The 23,507-nt window shown below is 37.0% G+C and overlaps 2 protein-coding genes across 2 annotated transcripts in view; one reads left to right on the top strand and one right to left on the bottom strand.

Annotated features, from left to right (window-relative positions):
- nup85 (nucleoporin 85) overlaps positions 1-16,262 on the bottom strand; it is an 88,864-nt gene extending 72,602 nt beyond the window's left edge. Inside the window, exon 1 of the mRNA XM_069929377.1 lies at positions 16,242-16,262. The gene's annotated coding sequence lies outside the window, so the exon portion shown is untranslated. The remainder of the gene's footprint in view (positions 1-16,241) is intronic.
- A 140-nt stretch (positions 16,263-16,402) lies between these two features.
- Positions 16,403-23,507, top strand: part of LOC138759251 (small ubiquitin-related modifier 2) — a 32,409-nt gene continuing 25,304 nt past the window's right edge. Inside the window, exon 1 of the mRNA XM_069929370.1 lies at positions 16,403-16,608. Coding sequence (XP_069785471.1) covers positions 16,588-16,608 — 21 coding nt within the window. The 5' untranslated portion in view covers positions 16,403-16,587. The remainder of the gene's footprint in view (positions 16,609-23,507) is intronic.

Below are 23,507 nucleotides of genomic sequence, written 5' to 3'. Positions count from 1 at the left end.
CAAAATAAAGTGAAAATAAAGGTGTGGAGAAAATGGCAGCGAAAAAAGAAAACCCAAAAGCAATGGAAAGAAGAGAAGTAGAAAGGACGTCGGAAGAAGAAGGTGAAGGCTTTACCCGTTCGAGGAGGCCCGACGCGGAGAGAGAAGCCCGCTCCCTCAGGTCAGCTGAAGCCCCGAACTCGGGACTACAAAAATGGCTCACGGAGCCAAACAAAAGTGCGCAACCGTGCATGCGCGAATCCTCTTGCGATGTGCAAGACAAAAATAACACTGACGGAAGGGGGGACCAGCTGAGGAGTTGATCTCCACAGCTGAAATTGACAGCCACAACAAAGCAGCAAGAGGAAAACATAGAAAATAACGAGAGCAAGAAAGAAGAGAGTAAAAAGAAATCAAAGAAACAACAGATGACCAACCCAGAGGAAGAAGACCAGCAGCAAGACACTTCTAATAAAAATAAGAAGACCAAAAATGCCCAACAAAATAAAACAAACAACCCAACAAGAAAACCAGAAGAGGCAGAGGTAAAGAACACAGATCCTGGAGTGGACTCAGAAGAAGAGGAGGAAGAACACAGAGAAATGGAAGATGAAGGGAAGGGCAAGTAGATGGATATTTTTTTAAAGAATATATGGAAACAGTAAAAGAATGGCAGTCACAAGAATTCAGTGAAATAAAAAGAAGAATAAAAAGTACAGAAGAAAAAGTGAATAGATTAGAGATGATCATGTCAGATATAGGAAAAAAAGTGGACAAGGTGGAAGAACGAGAAACAGCCGTAGAAATGGAAGTAGAGGACTTAAAAAAGAAATTAGAAGAATCTGATAAAAAAGTTAAAGAGACACAGGAGCTGTTAGCTCAGAAGATAGATATAATGGAAAATTATAATAGAAGAAACAATATAAAGGTAGTGGGCCTTAAGGAAGATGAAGAAGGCAAGAATAAGAGAGAATTTATAAAAGAATGGATCCCCAGGGTCCTAGGAAGACCAGAACTACAGGAAGAAATGGAAATAGAAAGTGCACACAGAACATTAGCCCCTGAACCACAACCACAACAAAAACCAAGATCCATTCTAGTAAAATTCTTAATATATACAACAAGAGAAAATATATTGGAGAAAGCAATGAGGAAAATAAGAGAAGACAAAAAGACCACTGGAATACAAAGGTCAAAAATTTTTTTTCTATCCAGATATAAGTTTTGAACTCCTGAAGAAGAGGAAGGAGTTTAATGCAGCAAAAACGATCCTATGGAAAAAAGGATATAAATTTATGCTAAAGTATCCAGCGGTAATTAAAATAGTTATTCCAGGGCAGCAAAACAGACTATTCTTGGATCCGGAGGAAGCAAGAAAATTTGCAGAACAACTACACAACAGACAGAGAGAGGAAGATATGTAACGAGAACAAAAATGACCACAAACTATATGTATGTCTGTATGTAGGTATATATATATATTATATATATATATATGTATATGTGTGTGTGTATGTATATATTTTAAAAAAAATAGAATATAGGTAAGAACTAAGAAGGGAAAGAAAGGGAAAAAAAGAAATATGGGGGGAATTAAGAGAGTGACCTTTGTTGTATATGAAAATTAAAACCTTTTCGGGGGGGCTGGGTGGGGAAGAGTTACGGTCACTGCGAAATCAATTGCGAGTGAATTCGCAAATCCAAATGGAGAGGGGAGATGTGGTTGCCCGACAAAGGACAAAGGGCAACTCAGGAAGGGGAGGGGATAGTGGGGTTAAAGGAATTTTAGATAGGAGAATAAGGGAAATGTTTTATGTTTTAGAAATGTTGTCTTATAAAGTGTTCAAAAAAAGAAAGCAGAAATGGATAAGAAGGAAAGGTGATGATGAGGAAACGGAAAGATAAACAAAGTATGAAATGGCTATGTTGAACTATATGACTTTAAATATTAATGGAATACATAACCAAATCCAAAGGAAGAAACTGCTAAATTTACTGAAAAAAGAAAAATTAATATAGCATTCGTACAAGAAACACACATAACTGAAGTGGAGCACAAGAAATTAAAGATAGATTGGATAGGACATGTAACAGCAGCGTCATATAATTCAAAAGCTAGAGGAGTAGCTATATTAATCAGTAAAAATGTACCAATCAAAATAGAAGAAGAAATAATAGATCCAGCAGGGAGATATGTTATGATAAAATGTCAGATATATTTGGAGTTTTGGAATTTACTCAATGTATATTCACCTAACGAAGAAGATCAAAAATTTATGCAAGATATTTTTTGGAAGATAGCAGATACGCAAGGGAAAATACTAATAGGAGGGGATTTCAACCTTAATTTGGATTCAAACATGGATAAAACTGGGAAAAAAATCAACAGAAAGAACAAAGTAACCAAATTTATAATTAAATCGATGCAAGAAATGCAACTTTTGGATGAGGAAACAACACCCAAAGGAAAAGGAATATTCATATTATTCGGATAGACATAAAACATACTCAAGAATAGACCTATTCCTGTTATCAGCCCACATTCAAGGGAGAGTTAGGAAAACGGAATATAAAGCTAGACTATTATTGGACCACTCACCCCTGTTATTGGCAATAGAGCTAGAGGACATCCCACCAAGAATGTATGGATGGAGATTAAACTCTATGCTACTTAAAAGGCAGGATTTTAGAGAATTAATTGAACGACAAATTAAAATGTACTTTGAAATACATACGGAATCAGTGAAAGATAAGTTTATACTATGGGATGCAATGAAAGTGTTCATCAGAGGGCAAATAATAAGTTATGTAACCAAGATGAAGAAGGACTACAATCAGGAAACAGAGTAGTTGGAAAGGGAAATAGTAAATATAGCAAAAGAATTAGCAATTAAGGAAGACACAACTAAAAGAAGAGAATTGGCAGATAAAAAAATAAAATATGAAACACTACAAACATAAGGTGGAGAAGAACATAATGAAGACAAAACAGAAATATTATGAACTAGGAGAAAATACACACAAAATTCTAGCATGGCAGCTTAAAACAGAACAAACTAAGAGAATGGTATTGGCATTAAGGAAAAAAGACAAGCAAATCACATATAATCCAACGGAGATTAATGAAAACTTCAGAAAATTCTACAAACAATTATATCAAACTGAAAACGAAGGGAAAGAAGACAAAATAGATGAATTTTTAACTAAAATTGAACTACCGAAATTACAAACAGAGGAACAAAATAAATTAACAGAACCATTTGAAATAGTAGAAATATAAGAGATAATAAAAAAAAAACTACTGAATAATAAAACACCAGGAGAGGATGGATTCCCAATAGAATTCTATAAAACATTTAAAGATTTATTAATTCCTCCCCTTCTGGAAGTAATCAACCAGATTGATAAAACACAAAGCTCACCAGATTCATGCAAAACAGCAATAATTACAGTAATACCAAAGACAGGGAAAGATCCACTCACACCAGCATCATATAGACCAATATCTTTACTTAACACAGATTATAAGATAATAGCTAAACTATTAGCAAACAGATTAGCCGACTATGTACCAAAAATAGTAAATCTAGACCAAAATAGATTTATTAAAAAAAGACGAACAACGGACAATATTTGTAAATTTATTAACTTAATTCATGCAGTGGAAGGAAATAAAGCTCCAACAGTAGCGGCTGCTTTAGACGCAGAGAAGGCCTTTGACAGAGTAGAATGGAATTATTTATTCAAAGTACTACAAAAATTCAGCTTACCAGAGAAATATATTAATTGGATTAAAGCATTATATAAGGGGCCATTGGCGAAAGTGACAGTAAATGTATATATATCAAAGCAATTTAATTTTAGCAGATCAACAAGGCAGGGATGCCCATTATCACCCTTATTGTTCGCGTTAGCCATAAAACCACTAGCAGAACTGATAAGAACAGAAAATAAAATAAAAGGGATAAAAATAAAAGACAAGGAATATAAAATCAGTTTATTTGCAGATGACGTTATAGTATACTTAGCAGAACCAGAAATATCAATAAAATAATTACATAAGAAATTGAAGGAATATGGAGAAGTGTCAGGATACAAGATTAACGCAAATAAAAGTGAAGCAATGCCAATGAATAATGCGGATTTCTCAAAATTTAAGAAAGAATCACCATTCAGATGGCAAACGCAAGCAATAAGATACCTAGGTACACAAATAAATAAAAACCTCAGCCATCTGTATAAACTCAATTATTATCCACTAATGAAAAAATTACAAGACGACTTAAAGCAATGGAAAGACTTACCACTAACACTAATAGGAAGGATAAATTGTATTAAAATGAACATTTTCCCAAGGATACAATACCTATTTCAGGCATTGCCAATATACTTGACAGAGAAATTCTTCAAGGAGTTAAAGAAAATAATAAGGAAATTTTTATGGAAAGGGGGGAAACCAAGGATAGCACTAGATAAATTAACAGAATGGTATAAACAAGGAGGCTTACAACTGCCAAACTTTAAAAATTATTATAGAGCCGCACAATTAAGATACCTATCAGATTTTTATCAAACAAGGGAAAAGCCAGATTGGACTAGATTAGAACTAGATAAAATAGGGGAGAATATACCTGAACATATATTATATAAATGGGATGAAAAATTGGTACAACGTAGGAATTCTCCAGTATTGCATCATCTGCTCAATATTTGGAAGAAGATTCATGTAGAAAGGAATAAAACAAATGACCAACTACCAAACCTAATACTGACGCAAAATCAGCTAATCCCTTTTACAATAGATAACCTTTCCTTTAGAGAATGGGAGAAAAAAGGATCAAAAGAATAGAAAATTGCTTTTCGGGAAATAAATTATTATCCTTAGAACAAATGAAGGATAAATATAATATAACTCACGATACAGTGTTGGCATACTACCAACTGAAATCCTACTTGAAGGACAAATTGGGAAGCAGTCTGAGGTTACCAGAGGGAAGTAATTTTGAATATGTGATTACAGACACAATGATAATCAAAAAATTTGTAACAAACATGTATATTAAACTACAAGAAAAGGAGAATGAAGAAACAAATGGTAAAACTAAACAAAAATGGGAACAAGATCTAAACATAAAGATAAAGAATGAAACATGGGAGAAGCTATGCTCCGGAACCATGAGAAATACAATAAACACGAGGTTACGTATAATACAATATAACTGGATACACAGGCTATACATTACACCTCAAAAGTTAAATAAATGGGACTCAACAGTATCTGACAGATGTTTTCACTGTAAAAAGGAAACGGGAACAACAGTTCATGCAATTTGGACATGTGAGAAAGTGAAAAAATTTTGGGAAGATCCAAACCAGATACTAAATAAAATCACAAATAGCAATATACCAAAAAACCAGAGATCTTCCTCCTAAGTAATATAAAAAACAAAGGATTTGGACTCGATTTGGATGGAGCACAAAAAAGATTTGTTATGATAGCCCTAGCTGTAGCAAAAAAATGTATTATGTCAACCTGGAAATTAGAAGATAACTTGAGAATACAACAATGGTATATAGAAATGAATAAATGTATTCCATTAGAAAAAATAACATATAATTTAAGAAATAACATTACAATATTTGAACAAATATGGGAGCCATACATGAAACACAATAGAGAAAACCTACCGTGGACATCTACCACCTAAAATGACAGAAGGAGAAGATAATGAAAAGAACTGACTCAGTGGAATTTCTTGTTTATTTTTATTGAGTGATAACATTGTTTAACGGGTTTAATGTATCTTATATTCTGAACTTTAAATAAATGGGAGGGGAGGTGAGGGAGGGGAGGAGGGAAGGGGGGGAAGAAAATGACACTGTATATATTTAAGAAGGAAAACGTATGTATCTTGATCAATATGGTTTATAGTGTGAAAAATAAAAAATTTTTAAAAAAAGATACCACGGTGGTGGGTTGTATAAAAAGGAGTGATGAGTCAGCATACAGAAGGGAGGTTGAAAACTTGGCTGAATGATCCACCAACAAATACTTCACACTCAATTTCACCAAAACCAAGGAACTGATTGTTGATTTCAGGAAGGGAAAACCATAGGTGTACAATCCAGTGATCACGAGGGGATAAGAGGTGGAGAGGGTAAGCAAGTTTAAGTTCTTGTGGGTCAATATCTCCATTACCTTTAATCATCCATAAAACACACAGAAATGCTGGAGGAACTCAGCTGGTTTTGCAGTGTCCATAGGAGGTAAAGATATATTACCAATGTTTTGGGCAAAGGTATAAGCAAAGAATAGGAAGATGTCAGAATAAAGACTGATGACTGGCAGGGGGAGGAATCCATACCAATAAAAGGGTCTACAGACTTTGGTGTTTCATTTAATTGTCCTGAATTAATTGTCATTTAACCTCCTGAAAACATTGAGTATGAGTAGGTGAAGTGCTGTCTTTCCATTTCATCAAAATTGCCTGTCTATCAATGAGGTAAAAGTTAAAATTCACTTGAGATGAAGTCAACAATATTTCTTCTTCTGTTCATCTTTTATTTATTTATTTTTTAAAATTTTCACAATATGAACCATATTAACCAAAATACACACAAACATTTTCCTCTTGAATGTACACAATGTCATTTTCTCCCTTTCCCCCCTTCCTTCCCAACCCCCTCCCTACTCACTAAACGTTCAACATATACAATACAATAAACCCATTAAACAATGTCATCATACAATGAAAATAAACAAGAAAATTGTGTCAAACAATGTCATCATACAATGAAAATAAACAAGAAAATTGTGTCATCTACTTTTACACACTGGGTCAGTTCATCTCGTCTTCTTCTCATTCTATCATTTTAGGGGGTGGAGGTCCGCGGTAGGACCTCTCAGTTGTGTTCCATGTACTGTTCCCAAATTTGTTCAAATAATTTGACTTTATTTTTTAAATTATATGTCATTTTTTCCAATGGAATACATTTATTCATTTCTATGTAGCATTGCTGTATTCTCAGGCTCTCTTCTGATTTCCAGGTTGACATTATAAATTTTTTTGCTACAGCTAAGGCTACCATAATAAATTTTTTTTGTGGTTCATCCAGTTTGAGGCCTAATTCTTTACTTCTTATATTACTTAGAAGAAAGATCTCTGGATTTTTTGTGATTTTATTTAATACCTGATTTAGATCTTCCCAAAACATTTCCATTTTCTCACATGCCCAAATTGCATGCACTGTTGTTCCAGTTTCCTTCTTACAGCGAAAACATCGTTCTGATACTGTTGGATCCCATTTATTTAACTTTAGGGGTGTGATATATAGCCTATGTAATCAATTATATTGTATCATGCATAACCTCGTGTTTATTGTATTTCTCATAGTTCCGGAGCATAGCTTTTCCCATATTTCATTTTTTATCTTTATGTTTAGATCTTGTTCCCACTTTTGTTTGGGTTTACAGCTTATTTCATCAATCTCTTTCTCTTGCAGCTTGATGTACATGTTTGTTATAAATCTTTTAATTATCATTGTGTCTGTAATCACATATTCAAAGCTGCTTCTTTCTAGTAACCTCAGTCTGCTTCCCAATTTGTCCTTTAAGTAGATTTTCAGTTGGTGGTATGCAAACATTGTACCATGAGTTATTCCATATTTCTACTTCATTTGTTCAAAAGATAGTAAATTATTTTCCAAAAAACAATTTTATATTCTTTTAATCCCTTTTCTCTGCCATTCTCTAAAGGAAAGGTTATCCATTGTGAAAGGGATTAGTTGATTTTGTGTCAATAATAATTTTGGTAGAGGAGACACGTGATGGAGTAGTGGCCGGTAGGGGAACTCCAGCCCTTTCCAGAAAAGTTAAAAAAAGATAGAGAAAAAACAAAGGCACAAACATAAAAACCATAGCAAAGTGAAAGAAAAAGAGTGGAGAAAATGGCAGCGAAGAAAGAAAAACCAAAAACAACGGGAAGAAAAGAAGAAGGAAAGACGTCGGAAGAAGGTGAAGGCCTTACCGGTACAAGGAGGCCTGCCGTGGAGAGAGAAGCCCGCTCCCTGAGGTCAGTCCCTGAACTCGGGACTACAAAAATGGCTCACGGAGCCAAACAAAAGTGCGCAACCGTGCATGCGCGAATCCTCGTGTATGCGCGATGTGCAAGACAAAAATAACACTGACGGGAGGGGGGACCAGCTGAGCAGTAGATCTCCACAGCTGAAACAGGCAACTACAACACAACAGCAAGAGGAAAACATAGAAAATAACGAGAACAAGAAGGAAGAGAATAAAAATAAGAAATCAAAGAAACAACAGATGACCAACCCAGAGGAAGAAGACCAACACCAAGACACTTCTAATAAAAATAAGAAGACCAAAAATACCCAACAAAATAAAACAAACAACCCAACAAGAAAACCAGAAGATACAGAGGTAAAGGACACAGATCCTGGAGTGGACTCAGAAGAAGAGGAGGAAGAACACATTGAAATGGAAGATGAAGGGAAGGGCAAGTAGATGGATATTTTTTTAAAGAATATATGGAAACAGTAAAAGAATGGCAGTCACAAGAATTCAGTGAAATAAAAAGAAGAATAAAAAGTACAGAAGAAAAAGTGAATAGATTAGAGATGATCATGACAGATATAGGAAAGAGAGTAGACAAGGTGGAAGAACGAGAAACAGCCATAGGAATGGAAGTAGATGACTTAAAAAAGAAATTAGAAGAATCTGATAAAAAAGTTAAAGAGTCACAGGAGCTGTTAGCTCAAAAGATAGATATAATGGAAAATTAAAACAGAAGAAACAATATAAAGATAGTGGGCCTTAAGGAAGATGAAGAAGACAAAAATATGAAAGAATTTATAAAAGAATGGATCCCCAGGGTCCTAGGAATGCCAGAATTACAGGAGGAAATGGAAATAGAAAGGGCACACAGAACATTAGCCCCTAAACCACAACCACAACAAAAACCAAGATCCATTCTAGTAAAATTCCTAAGATATACAACAAGAGAAAATATATTGGAGAAAGCAATGAGGAAAATAAGAGAAGACAAAAAAAACACTGGAATACAAGGGTCAAACATTTTTTTTCTATCCAGATATAAGTTTTGAACTCCTGAAGAAGAGAAAGGAGTTCAATGCAGCAAAAATCACCCTATGAAAAAAAAGTTATAAATTTATGTTAAAATACCCAGCGGTACTTAAAATAGCTATACCGGGGCAGCAAAACAAACTATTTTCGGATCCAGAAGAAGCACGAAAATTTGCAGAACAACTACAAAACAGACAGAGAGATGAAGAGATGTAACAAGAACAAAAATGACAATAAACTATATGTATGTGTGTATGTAGGTCTATATATATATATATATGTATATGTGTGTATATGTAAAAAATAGAGTATAGGTAAGAACTAAGAAGGGAAAGAAAGGGAAGAAAGGAAGTAAGGAGGGAATTAAGAGAGTGACCTTTGTTATATATGAAGATTAAAATCTTTTCTGGGGGGGGCTGGGTGGGGAAGAATAATAGTCACTGCGAAATCAGTTGACGCTTGCGAGTGGATTCGCAAATCCAAATGGAGAGGGGAGATGCGATTGTCCGACAAGGGACAAAGGGCAACTCAGAAAGGGGAGGGACTATTGGGGTTAAAGGAATTTTAGATATGAGAATAGTGGAAATATTTTATGTTTTAGAAATGTTGTCTTATAATGTGTTCAAAAAGAGAAAGCAGAAATGGATAAGAAGGGAAGGTGGTGATGAGGAAATGAAAAGGAAAGATAAACAAAGTATGAAATGGCTATGTTGAACAATATGACTTTAAATATTAATGGAATACATAACCAAATCAAAAGGAAGAAACTGTTAAATTTACTGAAAAAAGAAAAAATTGATATAGCATTCGTACAAGAAACACATCTAACTGAAGTGGAACACAAGAAATCAAAGAGAGATTGGATAGGACATGTAACAGCAGCATCATATAATTCAAAAGCCAGAGGAGTAGCTATATTAATCAATAAAAATGTAACAATCAAAATAAAAGAGGAAATAATAGATCCAGCAGGGAGATATGTAATGATAAAATGTCAGATATATTCAGAATTTTGGAATTTACTCAATGTATATTCACCTAATGAAGAAGATCAAAAATTTATGCAAGATATCTTTTTGAAGATAGCAGATACGCAAGGGATCATACTAATAGGAGGGTATTTTAACCTTAATTTGGACTCAAACATGGATAAAACTGGAAAAAAAACTAACAGAAAGAACAAAGTAACCAAATTTATAATTAAATCGATGCAAGAAATGCAACTTTTGGATATATGGAGGAAACAACACCCAAAAGAAAAGGAATATTCATACTATTCGGGTAAACATAAAACATACTCAAGGATAGATGTATTCCTGCTATCAGCCCACATTCAAAGGAGAGTTAGGAAAATGGAATATAAAGCTAGACTATTATCGGACCACTCACCCCTGTTATTGGCAATAGAGCTAGAGGACATCCCACCAAGAATGTATAGATGGAGATTAAACTCCATGCTACTTAAAAGGCAGGATTTTAGAGAATTCATTGAATGACAAATTAAAATGTACTTTGAAATAAATACGGAATCAGTGAAAGATAAGTTTATACTATGGGATGCAATGAAAGCATTCATCAGAGGGCAAATAATAAGTTATGTAATCAAGATGAAGAAGGACTACAATCAGGAAACAGAGTAGTTGGAAAGGGAAATAGCAAATATAGAAAAAGAATTAGCAATAAAGGAAGATACAACTAAAAGAAGAGAATTGGCAGATAAAAAAATAAAATAATAAACACTACAAACATAAGGTGGAGAAGAACATAATGAAGACAAAACAGAAATATTATGAGCTAGGAGAAAAATCACACAAAATTCTAGCATGGCAGCTTAAGACAGAACAAACTAAGAGAATGGTATTGGCATTAAGGAAAAAAGACAAGCAAATCACATATAATCCAATGGAGATTAATGAAAACTTCAGAAAATTCTACAAACAATTATATCAAACTGAAAACGAAGGGAAAGAAGACAAAATAGATGAATTTTTAACTGAAATTGAACTACTGAAATTACAAACAGAGGAGCAAAATAAATTAATAAAACCATTTGAAAAAGAAGAATTACATCAGATATTAAAAAAATTAATGAACAATAAAAAACTAGGAGAGGATGGATTCCCAATATAATTCTATAAAACATTTAAAGACTTATTAATTCCTCCCCTTCTGGAAGTAATCAACCAGATTGATAAAACACAAAGCATACCATTGCAAAACATTATTGCAAAACAGCAATAATTACAGTAATACCAAAGACAGGGAAAGATCCACTTGCACCAGCATCATATAGACCAATATCTTTACTTAACACAGATTATAAGATAATAGCTAAACTATTAGCAAACAGATTGACCGACTATATACCAAAAATAGTAAATCTAGACCAAACTGGATTTATTAAAAAAAGACGAACAAAGACAATATCTGTAAATTTATTAACTTAATTCATGCAGTAGAAGGAAATAAAACTCCAACAGTAGCGGTTGCTTTAGACACAGAGAAGGCCTTTGACAGAATAGAATGGAATTATTTATTCAAAGTACTACAAAAATTCAAAGTATTATATAAGGGGCCATTGGCGAAAGTGACAGTAAATGGATATATATCAAAACAATTTAACTTAAGCAGATCTCAAAGCAGGGATGTCCACTATCTCCCTCACTGTTTGTGTTAGCTATAGAACCACTAGCAGAACTGATAATAACAGAAAATAAAATAAAAGGGATAAAAATAAAAGAGAAGGAATATAAAATCAGTCTATTTGCAGATGACATTATAATATACTTAACAGAACCAGAAATATCAATAAAAGAATTACATAGGAAATTGAAGGAATATGGAGAAGTATCGGGGTACAAGACCAACACAAATAAAAGTAAAGCAATGCAATGAATAATGCGGATTTCACAAAGTTTAAGAAAGAATCGCCATTTAGATGGCAAACACAAGCAATGCGATACCTAGGTATACAACTAAATAAAAACCTCGGCCATCTATATAAACTCAATTACCATCCATTAATGAAAAAAATTAGAAGACGACTTAGAGCATTGGAAAGACTTAACACTAACACTGATAGGAAGGATAAACTGTATTAAAATGAATATTTTCTCAAGGATACAGTACCTATTTCAGTCATTACCAATACACCTAACAGAGAAATTCTTCAAAGAGTTAAAGAAAATAATAAGGAAATTCTTATGGAAAGGGGGAAAACCGAGGATAGCACTAGATAAATTAACAGAATGGTACAAACAAGGAGGCTTATAACTACCAAACCGTAAGAATTATTATAGAGCCGCACAATTAAGATACCTGTCAGATTTTTATCGAACAAGGGAAAAACCAGATTGGACCAGATTAGAACTAGATAAAATAGGGGAGAAGATACCTGAACATATACTCTATAAATGGGATGAAAAATTGGTGCAACATTGGAATTCACCGGTATTGCATCATCTGCTCAACATTTGGAAGAAGATTCATGTAGAAAGGAATAAAACAAATTACCAACTACCAAAACTAATATTGACACAAAATCAGCTAATCCCTTTCTCAATAGATAACCTTTCCTTTAGAGAATGGGAGAGAAAAGGGATCAAAAGAATAGAAAATTATTTTTTGGGAAATAAATTATTATCCTTTGAACAAATGAAGGATAAATATAATATAACTCACGATACAATGTTTGCATACTACCAACTGAAAACCTACTTGAAGGACAAATTGCGAAACAGTCTGAGGTTACCAGAAGGAAGCAATTTTGAATATGTGATTACAGACACAATGATAATTAAAAAGTTTGTAACAAACATGTACATCAAACTGCAAGAAAAGGAGAATGAGGAAACAACCGGTAAACCTAAACAAAAATGGGAACAAGATCTAAACATAAAGATAAAGAATGAAACATGGGAGAAGCTATGCTCCAGAACCATGAGAAATACAATAAACATGAGGTTACGTATGATACAATATAACTGGATACACAGGCTATACATCACACCTCAAAAGTTAAATAAATGGGACCCAACTGTATCAGACAGATGTTTTCGCTGTAAAAAGGAAACGGGAACAACAATTCATGCAATTTGAACATGTGAGAAAGTGTAAAAATTTTGGGAAGATCTAAACCAGATATTAAATAAAATCACAAAAAGCAATATACCAAAAAAACCCAGAGATCTTCCTCCTAAGTAATATAAGAAACAAAGAATTTGGACTCGATTTGGATGGAGCACAAAAAAGATTTGTTATGATAGCCCTAGCTGTAGCAAAAAAATGTATTACTTCAACCTGGAAATTAGAAGACAACGTGAGAATACAACAATGGTATATAGAAATGAATAAATGTATTCCATTAGAAAAAAATAACATATAATTTAAGAAATAACATTACAATATTCGAACAAATATGGGAGCCATACATGAAACAGAATAGTTAAATCCCACCGTGGACTTCCACCACCTAAAATGACAGAAGGAGAAGATAACGAAAAGAACTGACTCAGTAAAATTTCTTGTTTATTTTTATTAAGTGACAACATTGTTTAACGGGTTTAATGTATGTTATAGATTGAACTTTAAATAAATGGGGAAGGGGGTGAGGGAGGGAGGGAAGGGAGGGGGGAAAAAGGGGGAGAAAACGACACTGTATATATTTAAGAAGAAAAATGTCTGTAAATTTTGGTCAATATGGTTTATAGTGTGAAAAATAAATAAAAAAAAAATAATAATTTTGGTAGTTGGTAATTTCTTTCTTTCCTTTCTATGTGAATCTTCTTCGAAATGTTGAGCAGATGGTACAGTAATGGTGAACTTTTATATTGCACCAGTTTTTCATCACACTTATGAAGTATATGTTCTGGTACCTTCTCCCCTATTTTATCTAGCTCTATCCTGGTCCAATCTGGTTTATCCCTTGTTTGATAAAAATCTAATAGATATCTTAATTGTGCTGGTCTATAATAATTCTTAAAGTTGGATAGCTGTAAGCCCCCCTTGTTTGTACCATTCTGTTAATTTATCTAGCGCTATCCTCGGTTTCCCCCCTTTACATAAGAATTTCCTTATTATTTTCTTTAGCTCATTGAAGAATTTCTCTGTTAAGGGAATTAGTAACGATTGAAATAGGTATTGTATCCTTGGGAAGATATTAATTTTAATGCAATTTACCCTTCCTATCAGTGTTAGTGGTAAATCTTTCCAATGCTCTAAGTCATGTTGTAATTTCTTCATTAATGGCTGATACTTTAATTTGCATAGATGGCCTAGATTATTATCTAGTCTAATACCTAGGTATCGGATTGCTTGTGTTTGCCATTTAAACTTTGTCAAATCCGCATTATTCATTGGCATCGCTTCACTTTTATTTGCGTTGATCTTGTACCCCAATATTTCTCCATATTCCTTCAGTTTCTTATGTAATTCTTTTACTGATAATTCTGGTTCTGTTAAGTATACTATGATGTCATCTGCAAATAGACAGATTTTATATTCCTTCTCTTTTATTTTTATCCCTTTTATTTTATTTTCTGTTCTTATCAGATCTGCCAAGGGGTCTATAGCTAAAGCGAACAGTGAGGGAGATAGTAGACATCCCTGCCTAGATGACCTGCTTAATTTAAATTGGTTCGATATATATCCATTTACTGTCACCTTCGCCAATGGTCCCTAATATAATGCTTTAATCCAATTAATATATTTCTCTGGTAGGTTGAACCTCTGTTGTACTTTGAATAAATAATTCCATTCTACTCTGTCAAAGGCTTTCTCTGCATCTAAAGCAACTGCCACTGTTGGCATCTCATTTCTTTATACTGCATGGATTAAGTTAATGAACTTACAGATATTGTCCGTTGTTCGTCTTTTCTTAATAAATCCAATTTGATCTAGTTTTACTATTTTTGGTACATAGTCGGCCAATCTGTTTGCTAATAGTTTAGCTATTATCTTATAATCTGAGTTAAGTAGAGATATTGGTCTATATGATGCTTGTGTTAGTGGATCTTTCCCCGTCTTTGGTATTACTGTAATTATTGCTGTTTTACATGAATCTGGCATTTCTTCTGTTCATCTTCATGTTTAAAAATATGAATGTCAATCATAAACAGTGCACAATACAAACCCATCCTCATGAGTGTGTTATGAGCCCAGAGGACCCCAAAACCCAGCAGCAATATAAATTCACCAAGACAAGTGGTTTCTTAAACAAAAGATGTTTTTAATTTTCTTTTAAACAGGATCAAACTTTAACTTATTACTATTAACTTAACTTAACCCCCTTCTAATTCTAAGCGCACATGTATGTAATGTGTATATATTTAGGAAAGTTCTTTACTTTAATAGTCCAATCATTCACTGGTATCAGGCAATTCTTATACTGTGCACAGAATTTAACATTTATGAATTTTCACCAGGCTCTGGTGCTTAAAGGTAAATGGTTACCGCTCAGGAAGGTTCTCGTTTATTTCAGAGAGATATTTGTTTCTTGTTGGACACACACAAATGGATTTCCTCCTATCAGTTATTTCAGTGTCTTGCCTATGAAACTTGCCCCATTATGGGTTTTCCAAATGATAACCCAGATCACCACAGAGTTCCTCTTGTTTCCCTTTATTTCAGGAGAAACACTAGCCAGCCATCTCCTCTTGTAAGGACTTCAAGGGCTTTCAACGGGCTGAACTCAGAACTCACAACCCGTTTTCAACAAGCCTACCAGCTTGTCAATGAGGCAGTCTCAAAAAAAGCTACTTCCGAACTGACTTCTCTGCTTGTAAAACCCAAAACCCCTCCCAAGGCTCCAACTCCAATCCTTGAAAGGTCTTTATCAGCCCCAACTTTTCCATTTGCACCTGCATTTGAAGCAGTTCCATTGTCTTTTGCAAAGCCACTGGTGCCTGCATGTCTGACTTCAGCAAAGCTCTTGTATTTTAAATGAGATGTGAAGTACAAGTATCTGTTTGTGAAGTGACCTACATTAAACCCCCCACAATCTATCACTTTTAAAGACATTTATATATAAAAATAACCTTAACAATTGTCAGCGTGGGTAGTGGTGCTGAATTGCATGGGTGGATCCATCTCATTGAACAAAGAGCCAAATAGATAAGGGGAGCGAGTGTTCAGAATTGGGAAGGGTGGAGGGTCCACATACCTATTCGCTCGCCACCATCGGCCAGAGTGGCCAGGAGTGCGCGATCCCTGACGTAATAAGCGTTGGTGGAAAGGGTCACGTGTCTTCTTCCTCCGCAGCGCGCGCCCGACACCCCCCCCCCTCCCTCTCTCCCATCCCCGCTCCTCTTTGTTATTCCCGCCTCACGGACCCGACGCGCTGCCAATCAGATTGGGGTCGGAGTCGCGGGAGCACGCACGTTGAGTTCGTTCCACATGCGTGCGCGTGGACGAGAGGCAGCGGGGGCGCGCATCGGTCTCCCCTCCCCCTCTCCCCATTAATCCTGCTCCCTCTCTTTGTGCCGGAGAGACGCGGGCGAGAAGACACAATGGCGGACGAGAAGCCCAAGGTAAGGCGGAACGGGGAGGCGGAGGCGGGGAGGGTCGCGGCTGGTTGCGGGCGGCGGCCCGCTCTTTCCCTGCCGCCCTTCTCCCCTCGCCGCCGCCGTTTGGCGTTGTTTGCACGGCGGCCGCTCGTTCGGCCCCGTTTGAAATTTTGCCGCCATATTCGGAGCGGCCTGGGCCCGAGGCCGGGATGAGTGGGAGCGCGGCCCTCCCCTCCCTCCCCGGTGCCAGCGAGTCCCTGTTGCGGGCTGGAGGGTCGGCACAACTCGGTACGTGATGGTGGCCGGCGTGAGGAACTCTCCGCTTGGCTGGGCGGCTGAAACCTGAGAGCGGCGGCCCCAACAGCACGCCTCTGCTCTGCCGGAGCCCGGCCGAGGCGGTGCGAGCTTATAAACATCAAATAATGTTGTAGCGAAAACGTGGTGCTCGTACAATGTGCTTTAAATCCTCAAAAAGCCCAACGGCCTGATAAATCGAATGGCTGCAAGGCGCACTGGGCAGTGTGGTCAGTGCCTAGTTGTGGAAACACCAGTCTCCCCAGGATCATTCTCTTGTATTTGTACTAACACCATAGGCAAATTTTCATTTGGAGTCTACTCAGAGAGTCTCCTTCATGCATTTACGAAAATCACAGCTGATTGTCCACCCCATTCCCTGACCTTTTGTGCATTGCATTCTTGTAATATTGATCTGTATTGACTGAGCCTCCAAAGATTCATGCTCACAATGCAGAAATTTCTCCTTCATTTTGTTTTCTAGATCATTTACCCTTTCTATGTCAAGGGGTCCAAGCGTCTGCTAGCTGTAGATACCTTTTTTTGCACTGTGGAATGAGTGATCTCCATTAGCTGCACATTGGCAGAGGTTGTACAGTGACAGATTGGCATTTGTAAATTTTTATTCAATGCCGGTTAAGGTGCAGTATTTTGTAGTTAATTTGCATTAAACTGAATTCAACAATTGTGCCAATGCTTTTCAGTATCTGGACCTGATTACTGTTCTGGAAAGAGAACAGGATTGATCTTGATGAACATAAGAAATGGCTGCAGGGGTAGTCTATTTTGCCCATGATGCCATCCTGTTGATCTTTTGTATCTGCTTTTATGCACTAACCAAATATTCGCTAACATCTATGAATTTATAGATCTGTATCAAATGCACTCGATGACTATATCTCCATGACTTTCTTGGATAGAGAATTACAAAAATTCACCACCATCTGAATGAAGAAATTTCTTTTCATCTGCTTTGAATAGCTGATGCCATATTTTAAGATCAACCTTCTAGTGGAAGACTGCTACTGCCTCTCTGCTCAATTGAAATCTCTGCTAGCACATTAAAAAGAAGCAGGACTTGCTATTGATTTTTGCTTGCTGTGACTTAGTTGGTTCTGCACTTGAAGCCACAACCTGTGACACCAGAGACATAAGAAACTGTAGAAGCTGGGAATCTTGAGCAAACCGTGAAAAAGTGGAGGAGCACAGCATATCAGGCAGCATACATGGAGAGAAATGACAGTCTGAGATGCTTTTTCAAGACAGGAGAGCTGCTTGATCCGGTGGGTCCCTCTGGCAGCTCCTTATTTCCGACTTCAGTGTTGCGGACAAAATTTATATTGGTGATTGTTTTGGAGTTGCTTTATTTAATCTGAAGCCACCATTTGCTCTTTTGGTTAGATACAACATTTTGCAGAACTTTTTTAAATAGCAAGGGAGTGTTCTTGGTACCTAATCAGTATTTATCCCCATTCAACATTCTTCTTTCTTTGGCTTGGCTTCGCGGACGAAGATTTATGGAGGGGGTAAAAAGTCCACGTCAGCTGCAGGCTCGTTTGTGGCTGACCAGTCCGATGCGGGACAGGCAGACACGATTGCAGCGGTTGCAAGGGAAAATTGGTTGGTTGGGGTTGGGTGTTGGGTTTTTCCTCCTTTGCCTTTTGTCAGTGAGGTGGGCTCTGCGGTCTTCTTCAAAGGAGGCTGCTGCCCGCCAAACTGTGAGGCGCCAAGATGCACGGTTTGAGGCGTTATCAGCCCACTGGCGGTGGTCAATGTGGCAGGCACCAAGAGATTTCTTTAGGCAGTCCTTGTACCTTTTCTTTGGTGCACCTCTGTCACGGTGGCCAGTGGAGAGCTCGCCATATAATACGATCTTGGGAAGGCGATGGTCCTCCATTCTGGAGATGTGACCCATCCAGCGCAGCTGGATCTTCAGCAGCGTGGACTCGATGCTGTCGACCTCTGCCATCTCGAGTACCTCGACGTTAGGGGTGTGAGCGCTCCAATGGATGTTGAGGATGGAGCGGAGACAACGCTGGTGGAAGCGTTCTAGGAGCCGTAGGTGGTGCCGGTAGAGGACCCATGATTCGGAGCCGAACAGGAGTGTGGGTATGACAACGGCTCTGTATACGCTTATCTTTGTGAGGTTTTTCAGTTGGTTGTTTTTCCAGACTCTTAACCAGAAAAACTACCAGTTCAATGATAGTGCCTCAGACAAAGTTAAATGTCTTATTTCTGAAGGAATAAAAACTTTCTCCTTCATTTACCCATTGGTTGTAAATATTGAGGAATCAAAAGACACATGAAGAATTATGTAACTACTGTTGGATCCTGTGAAGCTATAATTCCTAAATAAAATGAAAACTTTTTGAGTGAGGTAGAGTAAATAGAAGAGTAATTTTTGAGCAGTACAACTTCAGATTTTGTGATCTTTTGTATCTGCTTTTATGCACTAACCAAATATTCACTAACATCTATGACCATTTCCTGGCTATCAAGAGCAAGACTTTCTTTACTTTTTGCATTTTCCTTATTCTGGTTATTCTTGTGGATCTGTAACTTTGAACAAAATTCCATGGATAAGTGATTAAAAATGGTGCAAATGCGCAGACAGATGGAAATACAATATTCATGAAGACACACGAGAGACTGCAGATGCTAGAATCTAGAGCAAAAAAAAACAGCTGGAGGCATGAGAGAGATTGCATGACAATATTAATGAATGGGTTTTGGGGCAGGCAGCAATTTGATTATCCCATTTGATGAATTTCTATCTTGTTAAATAAGCTCTATAGCACACCATATAATGCAATTAATTGTCCATAGTGTGTCAGGGAAAGCAAAATTTGGTCATTGAGAAGTGTTCTGCAGATTAGTGAGTCATGGTAGATTGCAAGGCAATGCAGAGGATAAAAATTTAGTTTTTATTTGGTACCCATTAAGTTGTTAATACTTTTGTTTTCTAGTATCCTATAATTTGTAACAGTGGGAGAGAGGATATCTTGGAACTAAAATTTACTTCATGTTGAGACTATTTGCTTGTAGTTTGGTATCTGAAGACATCCTGGGGCCATTGTCTCATTGAATGTTTATGATGTCAACAGTTATCTACAGAAGACCATAAGACAGAGGAGCAGAATTTTGCCATTCAGGCCATCATATCTTCTCTGCCATTCTAATCATTGCTGATATATTTGTTCTCTTAACTACATTCTCCTGCCTTCTCCCTGTAAACTTGTACCACTTTTACTAATCAAGAACATCTTAACCTCTGCTTTAAATATATCCAATGACTTGGCCTCCACAGATTTGCTACCCTTTGGATGAAGAAATTTCTCTCTTATCTGTTCCACAGGGACATCCTTTTATTCTGAGACTGTGCCCTCTGGTCCTAGACTCTCCCACTGCTGGAAACCTCTTCAAATCCATTCTCTCCAGCCCTCTCAACATTTGGTAGGTTTCATTGAGATCCCCACTACACCCTCTAAAAATCAGCATGTACAGACTAAAAACCATCAAATGTTTTCATACTTTAACCTGATCCCTAGGATTATTCTTGTAAACCACCTCTGGACCCTATCTAGCCCCAGTACATCACTGTTTAATGTGGGGCCTAAAACTGCTCACAACACTATACAAATGTAAACTGACCAATGCTGTAAAAGCTGCACCATTACATTCTTGCTTTTGCATTCTCTTTCTTTAAATCTTAGAAAAATGAATACTATAACTTAAATGATCTACAGATTTGGCACCATGAGGAGAAGGGAATTGAGTTAGTGTTTCACTGTATCAGTACAATATAATGAACCAAAGTTCATTTGCTTTGGATGGAAATGCACTTCATGGAATTTGCAGTAAGCCATTCAATTTATGCTGATACTCATCTTTCCAAATGTTCCTTCAAAATGTATCATTTTCCACGTCTCCAACTTTTTTTCTCATTTCACAAGCTTGTATCTTCTAGAGAGACTGTGCAGCCTCAATGGCAACTCTGGGCTTGCAAGAGCCTGTGTGGGCACAGGTTGTGTAATCGGATGAGTGCCATTATTACTAATTATGCTCTTGGTGTCAGTATCTTCACTACTGTTGGAAAGAAAAGCATTCTAATCCATGCACGAAAACTTGCGATTGAAGACTCAAGTGCATTACTAAGGACATTCTGCATTTTTGGGGCTGCAATGGATAAAACCAAGGCCTAGTCCTTCCTTTTTAAATGCTCTCTAGACATAGTATGAACTCTCTGGGAATTTGTCTAATGTTTAGCTAATAAATGGATATACTAGAGATACAATACGCTTGGGACCGACCATATGTTCTTCAGTTTTTGGGTTTTTTCGGAACGAAATTGAAAAAATCCCAAAACAGCACATAGCATCAGCAGAATAATTGATCAGCAGTTTAACAACAACAGACATGAAAATTCACATGAAATAATGTTTAATATGATTTCCGCCTCCTGTTATGAACCACGGGTAATGAGTAGCAATAGAAAAGGAAATTGACAGTGTTTAATTTAAAACACTAATTTTATTTCTTACTCTTAAGATATAATCTTAACTGTTAAACTATCCTTAACACTAAATCTATCCCCAGTTGTGTGTGTGTGTGTGTGTGTGTGTGTGTGTGTGTGTGTGCAGTCCAGGCCAAAATCCAGAAAGTTGCTTCAAAGTTCAGTCTTTCAAATTCAGTGTTGAAGTTTGATGCCCAGAATTAATGTTGAACTGATGGGGAGACTGGAGTTGTGGCTGCTAAAGACTTACGAATTCTTCTTACATTGCCTTTGAAGAAACATCCATCCACATAAGCTGTGGTCATTACACTCCTGGTCCTTTTGTAGGCAAGTCTCGAACTGGGTGACCTCCATGAAGCTTCCAAGTCCCTGGCACAAATCTCTCCCAAATAACTTCACTGCTAGTCACACTTAAAATGAAAACGAAGCAGTCTCTCCAAGTGACCTCCACTGTTAGTCACAATCAAAATGCTTCCCAAAAGACCCTCCAGCAATAAGGCCCAGTTGTTCACAAAGCATGTTTTGCTCTGAATTCCACAAAAATGGCTGACCACAAGAGTTGCTTCAAAAAGTTGCTTTCTCATTAGTAGTCAAAATGGTTCATCCTTTACAAGATCACAGTGTCTTTGCATGTGTATCGAATTCTGGATCAAACTGACAAACCTTCCCTCAGTCCTTCCAATGTATCGAATTATCGGTGGGCTGTGACTTGTGTGAAATGTTAACTTAACTGCGACCACTCAGTCCCTCCTGTCTATCCTATCCCTTACGGTGATAATCCTATTTTACTATTTTTATTACTATACAATGTTTCACCAATCTTAGTTTTTTTGAGAATGTTACCAGGAAAGTTGATGAAAGGAAGGCTATGGATATTGACTTCATGGACTTTAGTAAGGCCTTTGACAAAGTCCCCACATGGGAGGTTTGTAAGGAAAGTTCAGATGCTTGATTTTCATGGTGATGTAGTAAACTGGATTTGTCTTGGGCTATCTGCGAAAAGCTAGAGAGTGGTAGTGGATGATTGCTATAGACAACACTTTATTCTAATATATCCTAATTTCAAAATATTATCTTCCAAAGTGTGAGCTGTGATATCCCAAATTTCAATCTCTCTAATCCAACAAATCAAACTTTGTGGCTGTTACTTTATGTAGTTTTAATTTGTTGATAGAACAGTTAAACAGTTTGCATAGCTTCGTATTAAGACTTTCATAATGATGAATAACAAAGCATTTACTATATAATGTTACAAAGATATAGAGATATATAACGTATATAAAGCTACAAAATCTTAAAGAGATACTCTGTGGCGATACACATTCTTGTAGCGGAAAACCAGCTACGCTTGTCATGCATGGTCGGCAGGGGAGCTGCGGCAAGGATGGTGTCGCCGGACCATCTCATACGGAAGGTCGCGTACGTGCTTGTGTCACCAGGACGCAGGTGTCAGAATGTAGGGGAGTGGAACAGAATAAGGCTTAAAGGCTGCAGTGCGAGATTCAAATTAAACCAGTTGTGATACCGGAGCTCACAGCCTGTTGTCTCAAGACCCTTTGCTGTGCTTGCTCACAACACACTACATTGGTGACCCCGATGAGTCTCCACATCCTGAAGACTCAAAACAATGGAACGAGCAGCTGTAGGTGCCATTGCATTGAACCTGCCGACTTTCTGGATGAACAAGCCAAGCAGAGGCCCAGTTCCAGATCAAACAGATAACTTCCGATTCAACGAGATACTTCTATGTCATCAGCTCGCTTGACCAGGAAGCCAACTCTCGAGTCGAAGGCCTCATTCAAGCACCACCAGAGGAAGGTAAATACATGGCTCTGAAAAACCTCCTCATTAGCACGTACGGCCTCTCACAGCATGAGCGAGCAGCCAGGCTCCTGCACTTGGATGGCCTTGGTGATAGAACCCCCTCTGCCCTCATGGATGAGATGCTTATGCTGGCAGAAGGGCACAAGGCCTGCCTCTTGATCGAGCAAACGTTCCTCGAGCAGATGCCCAAGGACATCAGACTCCTCTTGGGCGATGCCAATTTCAGCGACCCTCACAAAGTTGTGGCACAGGCAGAAGTTCTCTACAGTTTGAAATGCAAAGCCATACACTC

This window comes from Narcine bancroftii, chromosome 3 (genome assembly GCF_036971445.1).
Source record: "Narcine bancroftii isolate sNarBan1 chromosome 3, sNarBan1.hap1, whole genome shotgun sequence".
Lineage (NCBI taxonomy): Eukaryota > Metazoa > Chordata > Chondrichthyes > Torpediniformes > Narcinidae > Narcine > Narcine bancroftii.
This window is presented reverse-complemented; position numbering and strand designations above follow the sequence as displayed.